General features: G+C 39.9%; 1 protein-coding gene across 8 annotated transcripts in view; it reads left to right on the top strand.

Moving 5' to 3' along the window:
* The window catches only part of SULF1 (sulfatase 1), a 193,190-nt gene that overhangs the window by 101,390 nt on the left and 71,686 nt on the right, over window positions 1-20,114 (top strand). For all 8 annotated transcript variants that reach the window (XM_009213161.4, XM_003902844.4, XM_009213164.4 and 5 more), the window contains 2 exons: window positions 9,521-9,760; window positions 19,672-19,823. In XM_009213161.4, coding sequence (XP_009211425.2) covers window positions 9,521-9,760; window positions 19,672-19,823 — 392 coding nt within the window. The remainder of the gene's footprint in view (window positions 1-9,520; window positions 9,761-19,671; window positions 19,824-20,114) is intronic.

Below are 20,114 nucleotides of genomic sequence, written 5' to 3' on the forward strand. Positions count from 1 at the left end.
TTTTCTGAGCAGTTACCAAGTATTGCCTTGTGTTGAAGGCATGCGAATATCATGGTGAAGGGTTGTAGACCAGGCTCAGTCCAGTCCACTCAGATGTTTCCTACATATTTGCCTTTAACTCCTTCCTTGATTTTCTAGCCAGATAACATGCTAAGAACTAGCTCATTGGCTGGGCGTGGTGGCTCACGCCTATAATCCCAGCACTTTGGGAGGCTGAGGTGGGTGAATCACCTGAGGTCAGGAGTTCAAGACCAGCCTGGCCAACATGGTGAAACCCCGTCTGTACTAAAAATACAAAAATTAGCCAGGCGTGGTGGTGGGCATCTGTAATCCCAGCTACTCAGGAGGCTGGGGCAGGAGAATCGCTTGACCCGGTAAGGCCGAGGTTGCAGTGAGCTGAGATCACACCATTGCACTCCAGCCTGGGAGATAGAGCGAGACTAAGTCTCAAAAAAAAAAAAAAAAGAACTAGCTTATTTAACCCTCACAGCAACTCTAGGAAGTAGTTACTATTCTCTCTTTGATTTATGTATGAGAAAAATAAGGCTTAGAGAACTCATGTAGCTTGTGATGAGCAAGTAAATGGCGAAACCCAGACTTGTAATAGATCTGAGTCTCCACAGCTATGCATTTAACCACTATCCCTTCTGTTAATCAGCCATCTACAGATAGTTATTCAGTGCCTCCTGAAAGCAATCTGCAAATGCATAATAATATTCTAGGTTTGGGGAGAGAGGGAACAGAAGCAAAAGATGGGCCACTGGCAAAACAAAATGACTAGGAAGCGCAGTGAACTGTGGGTTGGAGGTCCGGAGAAGACCTCCTTTCCTGGCAGAAAAGTCATGCTCTTCATGGTGGTGCCCGCTTGATGGAGACTTTTCCTTATTTTTCTGTAATATGCTCATAATCCTTCTAGAACATTATTGCCCTAGATTTGGGGTGTTTGTTATTTTGTTCTTGTTTTTTACCATCTTAACCGTTTTTAAGTGTACAGTTCAGTACTGTTAAGCACATTTATATTGGCGTGCAACCCACCTCCAGAACTCTTTTCATCTTACAAAAGTAAAACCCTATGCCCATCAAACAGCAACTCCCCTTTCTCTCTCCCTCAATCCTGGCAGCTATCATTCTACTTTCTGTCTCTGTGAATTTGACTACTCTATATTCCTCATGTGGGTGAAATCGTACAGCATTTATCTTTTTATGACTGGCTTATTTTACTTACCTTCATGTCCTCAAGGCTCATCCATGTTGTAACATGTGTCAGAGTGTCCTTTCTTTTTAATGCTGAATAACATTTCATTGTATACATGTACCACATTTTTTTTTTACCGATTCATCCACTGTTGGAAATTTGAGTTGCTTCCTCCTTTTCCCTATTGGGGATAATGCTGCTGTGAACATGGGTGTACAAAGAGCTCTTCAAGACCTTCCTTTTAGTTATTTTGGAGCTACACCCAGAAGTGGAATTGCTGGATCATATGATACTTTTATTTTTATTATTTTGAAGAACCACCTTACTGTTCTCCATAGCAACTCACCGTGTTTCGTTCCCTCCAACTGAGCACAAGTGTCATAATTTTTCCACATCCATGCCCACACTTGTTATTTTCTGGTTTTGTTTTTAATAGATGCCATCCTGATGGGCATGAAGTATCTCATTGTCACTTTGATATGGTTAGGTTTTGTTTTGTTTTTTACTCCAGTGCAATTGTCTTTGCCAAGTGCTTTAATAAATCTTCACCTAATGCAAACCTTTTTGCACCTGTAATGCTGTAGGCAATTTTGGCTACTGTGCCTCCAAAAAGAAAATAACAGACTTAGAAAAGACTTAGAAGAACAATTATGAAAATCCTAATAGAATACTTTTCTCATTAGGAAAGCATAAAACAATCTTATCTGTTTGTCTAGAAAGATGAAGGCTGAGAAGGGCTGTAATCAAAGTTTATAAAATCAAGCCAGGGAGGAAAGCATTAGTTCATCATGAGCAGGAGCCCTTCCCTTCGCTTTCAGGACAAATAAACTATTACTCTGTAAAGGGAGTAAGATGCATAAGGAATTCATTAATAAAAGTGCTAGAACCTTGCATGTGGATAACACTTTATCTTTTTCCAAAGAACATTTTGTTCACATTATTGTGAATGAATACTGCCATCTCACTTGAATTGGGTGGGTAGGACAAAGATCATCATCCCAGGAGGAAACAGCCTGTGGAAAGATGAAATGACTTAACCATCGTCCCCTTACTTCTGAATTTGCTTTTCCCACAACTTAAGAAGTTGTTCAGGTTGTGCCTATACCCGTAAGTACTTCAGGGTTTTAGGCTAGAATAATGAGTGGAAGATTTACAATTTTTAAGCTCAGTAAACACACATGGAAGTGATCAACATGAAGTTCGGGATAATGGCTACCATTGGGGAAAAAGTGATGACCAAGAGCATCAGCACATTCACATTCTATTTCAAAATTGAAAAAATATATATCTGAAGGAATATAGTCATGTTAAGTTTTGTTAAAGCTAGGAGATGTATATGTATTCTGTTATACCCTACACTTGAAATATTTTATAAATCAGAAGGGAGAAAATAAAAAGTGTTTGAGGGACTCCTCTAACTTTCTGAGACTAGCGTCAAAGAGATTGGGCTCTAAATTTTTCCCAAAAGGCCCTTGGTGCCACTCTGAGAAACAAAATATTGAGCAGATTATACCATTGATCTGACTCAATATGGCATTTCTTACATTCCTAGGAAATGGGCCTGACAGGAACATCTCAGTAACACTCACCTGATGTTTCTCTTAGATCATATGTAGAGGGAAGCTATGAGTACATGGAGATACTTTGTTTCTTTAAAGCAGAAGCCAGAACACAAGGTATTCAGACCAGAGCTAGCCCACAGATGTGTGTTCTTTGATGAGCATACTTTTCAGAATTAAGCCAATGTTTAAAAATCATATTTTAAAATATATACAACATATTTAAAAATCAGATTCTGACATTTCTTGAAAATCCAAAAGAATGAAGGCTTGCATTCCCATGAAGCAGTCATCACTTAGATGTTTGAAATGGAGCTGCAGCTGCTCTCGGACACTGAGATCCCCCACTACTGTGCTGTCCCTCGATACTTACACCAAGGTACAGGTGCCATTTATCATTGACCATACTGCTGTTTTTCTTATAGTCAGGAAAAGCTCTATAAACCATGTCTCTATCAAAAGTAAAACAATGAAAAGACACAAAAGCCCTCTGACTTTTCTTATACCTGGCTGCCTTCACTTGCCTACCTTATCTGTATAGCCCTGTAGGCATGTTAACTTCTTCCATTCCTGTAAGTAGCTTTTCATGGCCTTGTCCTCTTTTGGAGGGGCCAGGAGGAAATAATGAGTCTTAGTGACCTGGAAACATTCCAGACTAATTTATTATCTTCTCTTTTTTCCCTTGTTTTCCCAACTGGCTTTTCCCCCTTTGGTTTTAGCTAAAAAACATCTTTTTTTTTTTTCCTTGCCAATTCCACAGTTTGGGTAGAAAAAAAAAATACCATTTAATTTTGTTTTTTTTAGATGCTTATGCTTTTAGAATTAGAATATTCAACAGATCATACAGACATTTTCATACAGGAAATATCACTGTTTCATGTTTCATATCTTACTATGAAAATAACTGTCGGCATGCGAAAATGGCAGGGAAGTATCTAATACAAACGACTTAAATATTTAAAGCATTAGCCTTACTTCATCATAAAAGAATGATATCAACAAACACCCCTCCACAATCAGTAAGAGCTGGGTTTGCTTGTTGTTGTCACTCATTGAACTGTGAATACTGTAATCCACATGGAAGTATCTCTCTAGGAAGCCAGGTGTATATGAATCCCACATGTCTGGGACTTCCGTAAGTGATAATGACAATATTTACTATTGAATTTCTGGTTCTGCAAGTTTCTCTGGACATGACAAACAGTTTTGATGAAAATTTTAATGTTTAATAATACAAAATACTGCATACTCAAATGCTAAGATACATGTACCGGGAAAGGTAAAACTTTGCTTTAAAGTTTAAACATGTCAATGAAGTAATTCAGGATCTCTGTGTGATTTTAGCAAAGTCATCCAAATTAGGGGAACATTTTCTCCCATCCTTTTTCATACAAATGATTTTTATATGAAATCATTCTGTATGAAATGATTTTGGGAATCAAGCAGTTGGAGTATATAGAGTGATTTAAATTCCTCACTATGGTTCTGTCTAGCCACAACCTATCACATACTCCATCCAAAGCACTATTCCTGGAGCCTTGATTTTTAACTGCACCAACATTGCAAACATGGTGGATCTTAATGGATTCCTGAAGGGTGGCACTTTTCCCACTCCCAGCCACCACTGACCTCTTCAGCATCCTGATCCACAGTCGATGGCTGTCACAGCATTCCCCATCCTGCAGGAGCAATGGCAGATGTTCTCAGCGGAACTGGGGCACTGGGACAGTGTGTCTTGGCAGTCCTGGGACTCGGCTGTGGCCTGGACCTTCCCTCTCATCAAGCCAGCCCAGTCAGCAGTGCATGCACACCAGCTACACAGTCATAGTCAGGCTGCTTCAGAGCATTTGCGTCTGGCTCCCACCTCACGGAACAACTTAAAATAACAATGAAGTTGGGCTTTTTGCTTGGGATGAGGAGTCAGTGTGTGTATAAAGGGGAAGAATTGATATTTGTATTTGAAAAGCAGTATCAACATTTTAGGTCTTACAGCATAGAAAAAGTAGTTGACCTCTGTTCTGTCCTCCAGCTTTTGGACTTCAGATGTAGATTACAGAAAAGAAGATGGAAGAGGCAGGAGAAAATTTAATGTGATGGGGTTGGGGTGAGCACATAGGGCAACCACAGCCACGTCGGCACACTCCTTGCAGGAAGTGCTTTGATGACATCGTGCCGCTTGCTCAGCAACAACCTTGTAAACTAGTCGGAGTGGGGAGTGCTATTAGAAGCTCCATCTTACAGATGAGAAACGCAAACCAAAAGAGGATAAATGACTTGCTCAAGCTAATCTGTGGCAAAATCCAAATGTTTTCCACATGTTCAAGTCTAGGGCTCTTTCCCTTCTCATTTTTATCCTCCTCACCACTGCCTTGTGAATCCGGTTATGAGTGTTCAGCTTCACAATTCATATCATTCCTATGAAATAATTATTCTAATAACTGAGAATTAGCACCGTTTGCATTTCAGACACCAAAGGCCTGAAACCTACAGAAGTGAAGAGCTTCAGCTTAAAACAAAACTGAGCCCTTCCACCTATCAGATAGACGTTGTCCTGTCCACTGCTCTCAACAGCTGTGAATAAATAACTATGAGTTTTATTACAGAATCATTTTTGGTAAGGTTTGCCAATAAAATATCAATGGCACAGTCACAGTGGGAATATATACAGAGTAGGGCAGTGTTATTGACTGACATTAATCATTGCACAGCCATAAAAAGGTGCTCGATGCTTTCCTTACTGATACACACTAACACAGTGGAGTGAAGAGATTCAGATTCCTGCACACCGTCATCTGTCTCTACCCAGAGAATCCACAGAGATCAGAGGCAACAATTAACACCAAAGTGGCAGTCAGCAGCTAAAGACAGACAGAGGCACAGCCCACTCATGCTTCATCTGTGCCTGAGCCACTGAGACCATTTCAGCCCTGAGGGGAGGCGAGGAGACAGGTATTAATGTCAGTCAGTATGTCCTCTAAGAGGCGAGAAGAATCGAAAGATGAGACTGCAGAAAGAGAGACCTATCGCGACTGCAAGCAGACATCAATTCTGTTTCTCATCTTGAAAATGTCAATGTCACAGCCAACACTCAGCCTAGATTGAGCTCAAGAGCATGGTCTCTGGGCAGACTGCCTGCATTTACTTCTGGGTTCTGCCACTGAGGGTCTGTGTGGCCCTAGGCACAGCATGATTTAGCCTTCTGCACCTCTGTTTCATTATCTGTGATATAAGAATAATAGCTACTAGCACCCACCACAAAGGATTATTGTCTGAATCAAATGAATTGCTTGTGTGAAGCACTTAGAAGAGAACCTCGCTGAGAGTAAGTAGAAAATCAATGTTTCCTTTTCCTGTCTACAATATATCCTACAATCTTGGCAGTAATCTAAGCCACTTAGATCACTCAAAATGAGGTACTCACTACAGTCTCTTCCAGCTCTAGGCTTCCCTGATTCTGTGTCCAACCTAGAATACTTCTCCAGGTGAGATTCACTGAGAGGCAGCTTCAACTTCACCCAGGGTTAGTTAGAAACAAATTCTCAGGCCCCAGCCTGGACTTACTAAACCAGTATCTTGGGGTGGGTACAGGATTCTGGGGCTTACTATGCCCTTCAGGTGAGTTTTTAAATTTGGGCAAACATTGTCTCAGAATCTCTTTACTGAGAACCTTCAAACCAGATTCCCACTTTTTGTTTTGCTTTTATGAGACAGAGTCTCACTCTGTCTCCCAGGCTGGAGTCAATCTCCACCTCCTGGGTTCAAGCAATTCTCCTGCCTCAGCCTCCCAAGTAGCTGGGTCTACAGGTGCCCACCACCACGCCCGGCTAATTTTTATATTTTTAGTAGAGACAGGGTTTCACCATGTTGGCCAGGCTGGTCTTGAATTCCTCGCCTCAGGTGATTCACCCAACTTGGCCTCCCAAAGTGCTGGGATTACAGGCATGAGCCACCAAGCCTGGCCCAAGATTCCCACTTTCAAGGACCCCAGTGGATGGAGCTGTACTGTTAACAGTGCCTATGGGGATCCAGTGTTGTCTTGGTTCCCTTTGACTGTGGACTGGTGGGAACCACGGCATTTGGAGGGATTGTTGGGACTCCTGTACAATCCGCTCAGTTAGTTAAGAAAAGGGTGATAGTGAGAATGAGAGGAGAATCCTGGCTGGGGCACTTCCCACAGTGATGAATTGGGATAAGTTTTAGCCCCTGTTTTCATATTATTTTTACTTTAAATCAGATTTCTATCTCTGTCCCATATTTGTAGTCTAAATGAGTCTGTAAACTAGAGATTGCAGTGCTGCCATTGAGAACCTTGGATGATGGCCTCAGCTGCATTTTTCTTTTATTTGAATTCAGCTAAGGCTCATAAAGGAAACTGGGAGCTTGTTCTTTGAAACAGACTACTGGACAATGAAAAGCCATCAACAGTGCCTCCTGGTTTCCCAAAATTCAAGATACTCAGTAACTAACTACTGCAGAACTCTAAAGGGGAGCAACGAGACATGACAGACATCTTTAGTGTCACCTTTCACTCTCTTTCCACTTCTACGTTTCCGTTCGTCCGCTCATCTCCAGGATATTCCCCCTGTGTGATCAACCAACACAAATATAAAATGCAACTTTTGTAAAATGGGGTTTTTAAATCTCCTATAAGGCATATTCCTTTTTAGTTACTTCTTCACCATCAGTGAAACTATTGGTTTCCAGTTTTCTTCTCATGGTAAAAACTTCAAGGTGTTAGCCAACTCCCAGCCTTCTCATGCATTACCACATCACTTGGGTCAGCTCTTCTCTCCTCAGGGCTACACGGCTTCAGCGACCTCATCTGTACCCTTCGCGGACCAGCAGTGCTGTGCCCTCCTCAATCTACACACCACCACTGCAACAGCAACGCCTCTTGAGGCAATTGCAATCCACTGCAATCTGCAATCCACTGCAGCAGCAACATCTTTCAAAAACTTTTTTCTTAACATGCCATTCATGACTTTGACACAGAACATAACTCTACCTTCATTTTTTCTATTCTATCACATCCAGTATCTCTGCCCAGCCTTCAAGCTATTTGCTAAATCTGCTTTCCACATTTCATGAAGAGAATTCTCCATATTCCTCTTCATGCCAGGAAATCAATGTGTTGTTCTCATCACTCTACTTGTTTCTTCCCACCTCTAGAGCATCACACTTGTCACTCGCCACAATCCCCCAATGATATACTTCACCCATCCGACATTTACTTCCTCCTTTTTTTCCATCTGTCCTCATCTCTCATTTCAGAACTCCTATTAAGCCTTCAATCCAAGTTCCCTCTATTTTTATATGCCCTGCTACTGCTGTATTCACACTGTTATGTGTGCATTGCTTTGCAAATATCCCCAAGTGATTTTTCTATGTAGGTTCTCGTCTAGAGAGTTTATTACTGAAGACCAGAAGCAGAAAATTTCCCATTTCTTTTGTTTATGCTATACTTGGGAGATCAGCCCAGAATGCTGAGGTTGATAGAATGTTTTGCATGAAGTAGGCACTCACGACATGTTATTCACTGACTACAAAAGGTTACTTGATCCCCTGAAGACAACCAGAAGAGAAAGAACAGTTAGGATTGCTCCTAGCTGAGGCATATTTTAGGGAGCTCTAATGAGACCCAATTAGAAACCTTCCTCCTGTTCTCATATGCGTCATGTGAACGGTAAAAGCTAGTATATGAAGACACGGGACTAACTGTGGCTTTTTGGACTATTGCATGCTTCTCTTCTGCCCTGAACGCTTGCCTGGTTTGCATTACGATTTCCTTCCTTGCTGGAAAACATAGACTTTCTTCCTTTCTTTGGAAGAAGTGGGACCTGTTGGAAATCTGAGGCTCCAAGATTCAAATGCAATGGGCTTGGCTGTAGTACTCTGTAGTGCACTTCTTGACGAGTCCTGAAAAGACTATTGAATTCTGGCCTGTGCTTTTCTGCAGTGTTTGGATGTGTTTCAGCTGCAGTGTTTGGCTAGATAGAGTAATCGAAATAGTTTTTTTTTTCCTTCCTCAGCAATCTTATGTTACCATTTCATCCTTAAAGTTAAAATGGAATATTTTACAGTCATGCAAATACTTTTGAGTGCAATCGAATTATAGCTCTTTCACAAGCAAACAACCTATCCTTAAAAATTGTGCATAAATAGATCAAAATATAAATTGATATTGCTATCCTAATAGAAAAAACTGGCAAACATTTGGTGAGCTTGCTAGAGGATACCAACTTGCATTGAAGATCTTTTTTAATTATTATTAAACACAGGCATTTTGATGGAACTTAATAGTGAAGAAAATTTTTTCTCTTTTCTTTCATATGATTAAAATGCTCTAGTAATAATCTACACTAGTAATCTAGTAGCAATGTCACTAGTAGATTGCATTTGTGCTGGGCTGGGGGTTTTGATGCTCTGTGTATCAGGCTGCTGTTCTCTGATAATCTTCAATGGGCTGCTGGCCTTTGAATCTGCTCCATAGCTAAAATTCTAGCTTTAATTATCAGATTAGCCTGCATTATTTTTCTTTGTGATTACAAAGGGGAGAAGTATGTTTACTATTCTGCAAAATACTTGAGATGGTAGGATCTCAAATGCTTAATTTTGTTGTAGAAATGAGAGCTGATCAAATTATAGACTCCTTTAAGCTAAGAAAGGAAATGAATAAGTCAGGGAAACAGAGGCACTGAAGGGCACGATAGAAATGAGCATTCATGTGCTGCACTTTGCTAAACAATGCTGGCACTGTGCCTTTCAGGGTCCCTGCAAGTCATGAACAAAACGAGAAAGATTATGGAACATGGTGGGGCCACCTTCATCAATGCCTTTGTGACAACACCCATGTGCTGCCCGTCACGGTCCTCCATGCTCACCGGGAAGTATGTGCACAATCACAATGTCTACACCAACAACGAGAACTGCTCTTCACCCTCATGGCAGGCCATGCATGAGCCTCGGACTTTTGCTGTATATCTTAACAACACTGGCTACAGAACAGGTAAGAGATGATATTTCTAGCCCATGAACCTCTCGTAATATGTCTTAGACTCAGGAAGAAATGTTGTGTAATGAAATGCATGAAGCTCCAACAAATACCTAAAAAAAGGATCAAGTGTTTTTAAACTGCTTGACATCTACCCTAGGGTCTGGGACACAGTAAATGATCAAAATTATTTATTATTTATTAATTAACGAGTAACTGATGGGTAAACCAATCATGTGTACCTTATTGATTCATGTATTTGTTCATTCGTACTTAATAGGATTTGGAAAGTTTCTTTAGCTTGCAGTCATTTTTAGGTCTCAAATGTTCACTTCTACCTTCCAGGAAAGGAAGGCATTCTAATTGCTACACCTCCTATTGTTTAACCTACACCCGGCAAGAAGAGGGGTTTTTTTATTGGTTTTTTGAAAATTGGGGACTTCTTTCAAGAGGAGTAGTGAACATCATGCCAGTCTTTCTGAGACAAAAGCAAAGTTCCTTCTAGTAATGTTACCCCCAAGGCCCTATACTCCCAGCATGTAGATGATCTCCTTGGGTTTTTGTAGCATTTCTTCATAAAAGGACACAACATTGTTCATAGAAGGGCTACAGTGCAGACATGGGTTGTTGCTTGTTTTTATTTTTCCAGAATCACCTGGGTTATTCATAAGAATCAGATATGTTATTATTAAAGCTTGTCCAAATGACTTTCAGGGCTACAGTTTCTCTATTTTGAAGATTTAAAAGTAAAAGAGTTCAGATAAATATTCTCCTGCATCTCTTTTACAAGTGAAATTCATTTTTTCCCACCGGACTCAGGAAATATATGGCCATTTGCTTCTTTGCAGAGCGCCCTGTGGGCACTTAATACTTGTTATTTATGGATGAAAATATTGATCGTGCATGTGATAGCACTGTCACTGGCAGACAGCTCAACATCTCGACTCAAAGAAGCAGCTCCTCCTGTGCATCTCAAGGGTGTTTTCTTATGCTGAGGAAAGAAACTAGGTTACAGAGAGGTTACAGAGAGTGCCTTATCTGAGTGTGTTTTCTCACATTAGTGATTTAAATTTATAGCACCTTTCGTCTGAGGACTCTAAAGCAATTTGCAAATCCATCAAACATCCCTGTAGAGTTCATAGACGGCAGATGTACTTGGCTCTGTTTTATAACTGAGGTGGAGCTTTCAAACATTGTTTGACCAGCTCAGAAACAGAATCAGAGGCAGTTCCCTAATACCTGGTTCCTGATTTTAACCATCAAATTGTGTTTTGTTTATGGGAAGTGTTGTGTGAAATCAGTGCCTTTCACCTCCCAGGTTCCCTATAATGTAATCCCTAGTAGCAAACTTGGAACTGGAATGATTGGGACTCTCACATATCCAGAGTGATGTGGATGACATTTGTCATAAGAAATAGAGATTGAGGGTGAGACAGGGCCCTGCCAGGACTTAGAGCAGTCAACTAGGGTTTGCTAACTTGTTTCAGGGCTAAATTAGGAAGGGCAAAAAACAAGGGAATTCGATTTTGCCATTATCTCACCTAATTCCCAGGGCAATCTTGAAAGAAAGGAATTCCCCATGTTACTAATGAAAAAACCGAGACTCAGAAAGGCTAATTGTCTATGGTCATGAGCTAGTCAGTGATGGAATGAACCCAACACATCTGACTCCAAAGTCTTTCCTCTGTTCATTGTTTTATTTATTTATGTAATGATTCTATCCTGCCTCATTCCAAAATGCCTTCCAGAGATACAGACGTTAGAGGCTACAGACCCATAAGGACCCTGGCAAACAGAAGCAAAGAGTAGAACTAGTTAAAGTCAAGGTGAATATTGCTGTACAAACTGCTTGCTGTAGGGAAAGGTGGAATATTTAGAACTCAGCATCCAGATGGTAAGAGCAAAAACGGAAACACCATCCATTGTAAAGTTCAGCGAGTCACCGGGATAAAAACAATTCGGTTGCCTGTAAGCATAATGTTTCCTGGTACTTGCTTTGGTTATACTGTGCTGTATCCACCCTAAGAGGGATTGAGAGAGTTTAACTAAAACTGAAAGATAATTTAGTTCCATTTCCTTATTTTTAGAGGAGCAAATTTACCCCCACAAGAATAAAGTGACCGAAGTGGCAGATCTGACTGACGTTCTAATGGGAGGAGTGGGCACTGGGACCTTAGTCTTCAGGGCTCTCTCCAGTGTGCTGATCAAACCTCAAGAATCAGGTCTGGGATGAAACTGTGTACACACCGGAAGGCTTACGTGTTACCTCAATGGGCTGTCACTTTTTTGTGCAGCCCAAGGATTTTGTTTCAGTCGATGTCTTCTCCAGGGAAAATAGATTTGCTCCTGGAAGCTAAGTCTGATTCTAAACCTTTTCCCCATGGTTTAGACACTTAGGTAATAATACAATTTATAGTGAGTCATCCTCCAAAATAAAAGGAATTCTTTAAGGGAAATAAAGACTTTTACAAAACCTTAGTTAAGAGTAGAAAAAGGGGCCGGGTGAGGTAGCTCACACCTGTAATCCCAGCACTTTGGGAGGCCGAGGCGGGCGGATCACAAGGTCAGGAGATCAAGACCATCCTGGCTATCACAGTGAAACCCCATCTACTAAAAATACAAAAAATTAGCCAGGCATGGTGGCAGGCGCCTGTGGTCCCAGCTACTTGGAAGGCTGAGGCAGGAGAATAGCATGAACCCGGGAAGCAGAGCTTGCAGTGAGCCAAGATCGTGCCACTGTACTCCAACCTCGGCAACAGAGCGAGACTCTGTCTCAAAAAAAAAAAAAAGGTAGGAAAACGATAATATGGGCTCAGGAAAACAAATCTTGATTTGCCTATTAGTAAATCAGAAAAAATAAAAATTGGGGCTGGGTGCAGTGGTTCACACCTGCAATCCCAGCACTTTGGGAGGCTGAGATGGGCGGATCACCTGAGGTCAGCAGTTCGAGCCTGGCCAAAATAGTGAAACCCCATCTCTACTGAAAATACAGAAATTAGCCGGGTGTGTTGGTGCGTGCTTGTAATCCCAGCAACTCAGGAGGCTGAGGCAGGAGAATCACTTGCACCCAGGAGGCAGAGGTTGCAGTGAGCCGAGATCGCACCATTGTGCTCCAGCCTGGGCAACAAAGCGAGACTCTGTCTCCAAAAAAAAAAAAAAAAACATGGAAAACTGAAATGGCAGTGATAGAGATCTCTATGATTTAAATGTATCCTTGATGGGAAAACATTGCAGTATCTCAGACAATTAGGAAATAAAAATGTCTTCATGACAATAGTTATTGACCCAACCATGGACAACAACCCATTTGAAAATACACAAGTACACACAAGTGGCAGGAATCTTAGAAAATTAAGAGAATTGGTAGGTAGGTATTAAACCAATGTAATTATTTATGAGATACTAAACTAGTAGGGAGAAAGTCAATGTGTAAAGATTTTATTGTTTTCCTAATAATGAATTTATTATTTGGAACATTTAGCTACAAACCTAAGAAAAATAACGAGGGAAACTGAAATATGTACTATACATAAATATCCATCTAGAGAGTAAGTTTTATGTAGAATAACTCAGAGAAGACAAATTACTAAGGGGCTTATTTTGGGAGGCGTCCAGAATCCATGGATTTAAATGAATTAAATTAATCCAGTATTATATTTACCATTGTATGACATGAGTTTTCTCTTTCAGAACTGAGGCATATTTTTGGACTGGCTATAGCCTAAATTTTTCTAACTTTACTCATGGAAAATATGAGTCTATGAGAGCTTGAATGTTCAAGAAGGGGAAAATGCAGTAACATGTCTGCTGCACTTCATATTCCGACAAGTGAAATAGGAATGAGATTGGATTATCTATCATCAAAATGAATATCCTGCCTGAAATCAGCTCCAAAAAAATTAACATAAATTTATTATGAGGATATCAACATTAATATAAAACCTGGCATAGGTTTTAAGGTAAAAATAATTATCCATGGTTGAGAGATAGCATTAAGTATTTAACGAAAAAAAACTGAAGCAAAATCGAGAAGATCATAGAATCATATTCTACTTTGATTTGTTTTGAGGACTTGGACAGGCCAGTTTTCCAATCTGTACGATGCAGAGATTGACCTAGAATGATTCCTAAGTTTTCTTTCTTGCCCGAAATTACTGTATGTTGTAACTTTATTATACTCATGGTAATTATAATATTGATTCATTTAACAGTTGTGGTATTCTAATTACAATCCTAACACATGGTACATAAAATCACATATGAGTTAAATCTTAATCACATGCATTCTACCTCATGTCACTGAGGTAGAATGGACAATATTTAATAGACATCTGCAATAAATCTTTTTGTGAAGAATTCTTTTGTAATAAATCAAAATCATAGGCCTTAGTTCTGAAAAAGAAAAATTATGTCAAATAATGGTAAATACAATATTGGATCAAAAATTTTTTTGTCTTTTTACATTACAAAATTTATGTTACTTATAGCAAGTATACTTATTCTCTAATATAAGATGTTTTTAAATGTAGAGTTCACTTAAAGTAAGACAAACTAATATTCTTAATTTTATTATGATGTAGATTCTTGATAAGTACATAAACATAAGATACCTCATATATTTGTTAAACCACAGTGTGCTTGGAACATACTAGACATTGGGTTGAAGACATTTAAAGTAAGATTCCTGTCTTCACTATACTTACAATCTGGTTTGGGAAATCAGACTGCTGTAAACTGACATTAATCATAATTTTAACTTGGTTCAAAATTATATTTATAGTTACTACCATGAAATCCCATCACCCTAAGTCTATCAATTAAATGGATTAAAATTTCAATATATCTTTTGATACATTAAATACTGTTTGACTTTTCTGCAGCATCAGATCTTCGGGTTAGTTACTATTGCTGGCTTTAAAATAAATGCCTTGGCTTCAGATAGTTCCAGGACATTTTTTTAAGCATTATGGAACAGGTTATCCTAGACAGAAGTAGCGTGGTCTAAAGCCAACAATAATTACAATCAGGTCTTCTGATCTTTCTCCCTGCCTCCCAACCCCCATCACCTTCTTAAACAGCTGTGAAGGGGAAGTGCTTAATGGTGTCCAAAAAAAAAGAGGATGGGTGAATGGCATGTTAGCGATGTATTCAGATAGCAGGAATTGAATTGAACTGCCAATGCCGAAGGATAGAAAAACGTTGAACTATATGTAACCTACATGTAGACATAATGGCAATATGGGCAAGAAAGCTAAATTCACCTTAGGAAGGGAGAGATTTAATACACCTGGAGGAAAATAATTAGCAGGCCAGATAATCAATTGCAGAGCGCCGCCCGGAAACATCATGTTGAAAGAGGCCAGGGGTGATTACAAACGAGTCTCAATGTCATGAGGCAACAAAAAGTCCAGAGCAACTGGAGGCCAACAGTGCTGCACCCTGACACCCGGGGCCCCCATCGGCCTTGGGATGAGTGTGATGGGTAAGCGCACATCTGGAATACTGAGTACATTTCTTACGCTCCATTAACACAGAGACACCGAAAACCTGGAGGCAGTTCTGAAGCAAATAGCAAGGACTATTAAAAGACTTCAAGGAATGGTTTATAAGGGAAGGATTAAGTCAAAGGGGAATGCCATGGCAATGGGTAGAAAACAGTACAAAATATCCTACAAAGTAAAACAATGAGGAAAGGGCAGGAATGACGTGGGGAGAGGAAACAAAAAACCCCAACAACGAAGTAACTTAAAGTGCAGAAAAAAAAAAAAAAAAAAAAAACTAATTAAGCAGAAAAATGTAAGCCAAGTGGAGGAGTTTGTTGCCACAAAACAAATAGTAGTGGGGAAGAAAATATGTAACCTCCGAAGAGATATTTTCAAGGGTACAAGTGCAGAACTCTAGTGTGAGATTTCTTTACACTGCAGAATAGAAAATCATTTACTATAAGACAGGGCCAAAAGGATACTGATAATGGTGACGCTAATAACAATATTAGTTGTAGGAGCACTTCACAAGCCCTTGTTTTGTGCCAGGCACTGTTTTCAGTGCTTTACATATGTGTTGATGCATTTAATCCTCGAAACAATCCTGCCACCATTATCGTTATCACCACAGTGGCTTTATAGAAGGGTAGTTGGGGGAGGGAGAAGTTAAGTAGCTTGCATGTAGATGGATACCCTAGCAAGTATTAGGGCCAGAATTTGAACCCAAGCAGGCTAGCTCTAGGGTTTATATTCTCAATCACTATACTTTTTGCCTTTTTGGGAAAAAAAAAAAAAAAAGAGGAGAGAAAAGTGGGATAAACCCGTAGGGATGAGGAGGAGGCCAAGGAAAGCACGGGGCCTGAGGTTGTTAAGTGCAAGCTTTTTGGAAACAGTCCCTTTGAATGTTAGTGGGGTGTGGCCTTGGTCTGCTGCCTGTGGCTCCAAGTCATACTGCATGTTGTTGGAAAAGGAAAATCATCTTGTGGTTCTATGTGAAAAGGTCAGTTCGTCTCTAAGACAGGAATTCCTCATTAGAAGAATTCCTACTACACATAGTCAGCCCAGAAAGAAATCCTGAGTCACCTGATGTCAGACCCTTTGACACTTTGCCCTACACTGATCAACCTGCTCAATGCCCCTGACAGAATCCTTAAGCAGTGGACACTTGGCTGACTGACGACCTGATTGGTTCACTCATTCACAGAGTCAACAAATAAACATTCATTCAACACACACACATTGCCATATTTCTCAGACTGGAGTCTAGACTCTTTCTAAAATAATGTAATAAGAAATACAATTTTGGAAACTCTACAGCTCTATTCTATGAAAATGTTTTGAAGGCCAAATCAGCTTTAAAAAATATAATTTGGCTGAGCGTGGCGGCTCATGCCTGTAATCCCAGCACTCTGGGAGGCCTAGGCAGGTGGATCGATCACCTGAGGTCAGGAGTTCGAGACCAACCTGACCAATATGGTAAAACCCCATCTCTACTTAAAAAAAAAAAGAAAAAAAAAATTAGCCTGGTGTGGTGGCATGCACCTGTAGTCCTAGCCACTTGGGAGTCTGAGACAGGAGAATCGCTTGAACCTGGGAGGCAGAGGTTGCAGTGAGCCGAGATCATGCCACTGTACTCTAACCTGGGCAATAGGGTGAGACTCCATCTCAAAAAAATAAATAAGATAATTCAAGCAAAATCACAAATTTTTAAAAGTCTAGACCTAGTAAAGTCCCCAGAATACATTGGGTTCATGAACCCAACTTCAAGAAACAAAAAGGTTGGAGCCCTGAACTGTGTGCAAGGATGGAGAGTGCCTCAGAGACAAGGCAGAGGCAATGTTTGCCCTCAAAAAGCTTATAGTCTAGCAGGTATTCAGCTTCTATATGAATATGACTATACCACAATGGAGAAAGGGAAGATGACATTAGAACCACAAAGACAGTGTTGTGGAATTAAGACAGAGACTGTGAGTGAAATGGCATCTATTCTGGCCTTGATATATAAAGAGGCAAATAAAGAGAATTGCACAAGCAAAAATATAGAGGTGAGAACCAGAGAGCAAATAGAGGAAACATTAGCTGGAGAGAGGGACGATTGACAGAGAAATAGGAGATGGGGTTGGAAAGGGAAGGATTTTGTCCAAACTCAAGGTAACTCTGAGGGCAAGCTAGCAGAGTACAGTTGATTCTGCAGTCAGTGAGGGTTATCTGAGATTGCGAGAAGAGGGTGAAGTAACCAGAGCAGGTCCTTGGGAAGATCAATCAGTGGCAATCGGAGTGGAAAGACCCTCCAGCCTGGATGGGAAAGTCAGTGAGACCATGAGCATCTGTGGGGGGTGGCAAGTTACCAGGGATGGTGGGAGGGATTTGAGCACTGTTTCCAAGGCACACTCAATAGGGGGTGGCAACTGCCCAGCAAGGGGAGTGCAGGAGCAGGCGGAAGCAGAGGAGACTCTGGAGGGCCAAACACGGTTCATGGAGGGTGATTATGCCATTCAGAGGAGTGGAGTAAAGCTGGAAGGGAAAACCGGTAATTCCATTTTAAGTAATGGCATTAGGAAGCAAGTAAAACATTCAGATGGAGGAATTCTACAGGTACAGATGCTCCTTGACTTACGATGGGGTCACATCCCCATAAACCCATCATAAGTTGAAAATACGGTAAGTCAAAAGTGCCTTTAATATACCGAACCTACCGAACACCAGAGCTTAGCTTAGCCCAGTCTAACTTAAATATGCTCAGAACACTTATATTAGCCTACAGTTGGGCAAAATCATCGAACACAAAGCCAATAGGCTTGTAATAAAGTACTGAATATCTCATAGGGTTGATTGAGTACTGTCCTGAATGCATACCAATTTTACACTGCTGTAAATGTGAAAATCTTCAATTGAACCATCACAGGTCAGGGACCATCTGTAGTTGTATATCAAAGATAAAAGCAAGCTAACTAGCTATCCCATAGAGACACCAAAATTATGTACATTAAGTTTAAAATTCAGAATGTGTGTTTTCAGACCAATGTCAATAAAGTGCCCCAGTTCTAGAATTTGTTTCTATTATCCCAAGCCAGTCTTCCAGGAACTACTTTTTTTTACCATGGATGTAAGCAAGGGCACCTATAAAATCTGTTTAAGGAAGCCAGGAAATGGCTTTGACATGGAAGGCGTCTGGCAACAGCTTTATAACATCAGAAAAACTAACACTTGCCTACATATGTGTATGTATGTATAGGGATGTGTGTTTGTGTGTACACGCACATATATACATACACGCACACATGCATATACCTATACAGACATATATAAAATAAAATTTTCTCTGGCCCTTTCTACTTGAAGGGAAAGCTATGTGTGTGGCTAGAGTGACCAAACATTTAGGTTTACCCAGAATCGTGCTTGTTTATACCAGATTTTCTGTGATTACAATTACAAATAGCATCCTCTTTCTCTCTCAAAACTATTCCAATACATTTATGACTACCATTCGGCTAGTTTGTAATGCATTTTTCACTTCAAGAATGAACCCATATTGTTCCTGGAATCCCAGCTTCTTCTTTTCTTCCTGTACCCCTCTCCTGTCATCATCTTTTGCAGAAGACCAAATTTCTATTCACCCTCTCAGAAAGACCCAGTCAGCCCCGTGGCACAGTGGTCTTTCTTGGAAGTGACATGACAAAGTTATAAATGTGAAGGCCTTCCAGTGGCATTTTTAGTGAACTATGTTGTCTTCATGCCACATATACTTCTACTATACTATAATTCTATGAAAATTAGTAATCTATATAGTAACTTTATGTTGAGAGAATTTTTATTATCAATACTAGATATATACATTCATAAAATACACGTAACATAAACACCCAATACATACTATACATGTGATATAAAACCTGACCATATCCCATAAAAATGGAGTTTACCATGGTTCCCTAGTTTAGAAAATTTGTACTTTCTGGATATGTAAAAACAAAAACAAGCTTTTCAATAGTGTTTTTATAATTCACAATTCTCAAATAGTAAGTTAGAAAACTTATCACAAAGACTGAACTTTCAGTTCTCCAACACTTGCCCGGTGGTTGCATTCCAAATCTCACGCTACTTCTCTGATTGTTTCATCAACTTAACAAAAGGGCATAGCCTGATTTTACTGCAGTAGGACCATAAGAAATAAATGCATCCAGAGTGCTGTGATCATTATGATGCTTTCATTGAGCTGTAATCCATGTACTTGGATATGACTTCTATTTATTTTTTAAAAATGTGTTTATGTCACTTTGCCAAAGGATTGGAATATTACACTAATGTCATTTTGGCATTCACATTACCTAGGCCAACTTTTGTTTTACCATCTCTTTTACAAGTCATAATTTTATACTTATCCATTTATTTAGGATTAATCATTTTACATGAAAAAAAATAATTCTTTTTTTCCCACTGCAGCCTTTTTTGGAAAATACCTCAATGAATATAATGGCAGCTACATCCCCCCTGGGTGGCGAGAATGGCTTGGATTAATCAAGAATTCTCGCTTCTATAATTACACTGTTTGTCGCAATGGCATCAAAGAAAAGCATGGATTTGATTATGCAAAGGTAATTTTCAGGCACTTTTACACTGCATCAATTTACTTTGTGCATAATGGGGAAAAGCCATTTTCAGTGAGTTAAACTATCCACAAGATTGGCTTTCTATGTTCTCACAATGTTAGCATGAGAAATGTTAAGGTAATTTTAAACTCTAGGCAAGGAAAAGACTCTCAAGGAACGCTGCCTTTGTGTAGTGATTTCCCTCATTAGGATGAAAGGCAATCAGGCTTTGATGAAAGTATCATCAAGAAAATCAGAATTCTCTGCTCTGTCTTGTGATAATTTTTGTCCCCCTAG

This window comes from Papio anubis, chromosome 8 (assembly GCF_008728515.1).
Source record: "Papio anubis isolate 15944 chromosome 8, Panubis1.0, whole genome shotgun sequence".
Taxonomy (NCBI): Eukaryota; Metazoa; Chordata; class Mammalia; order Primates; family Cercopithecidae; genus Papio; species Papio anubis.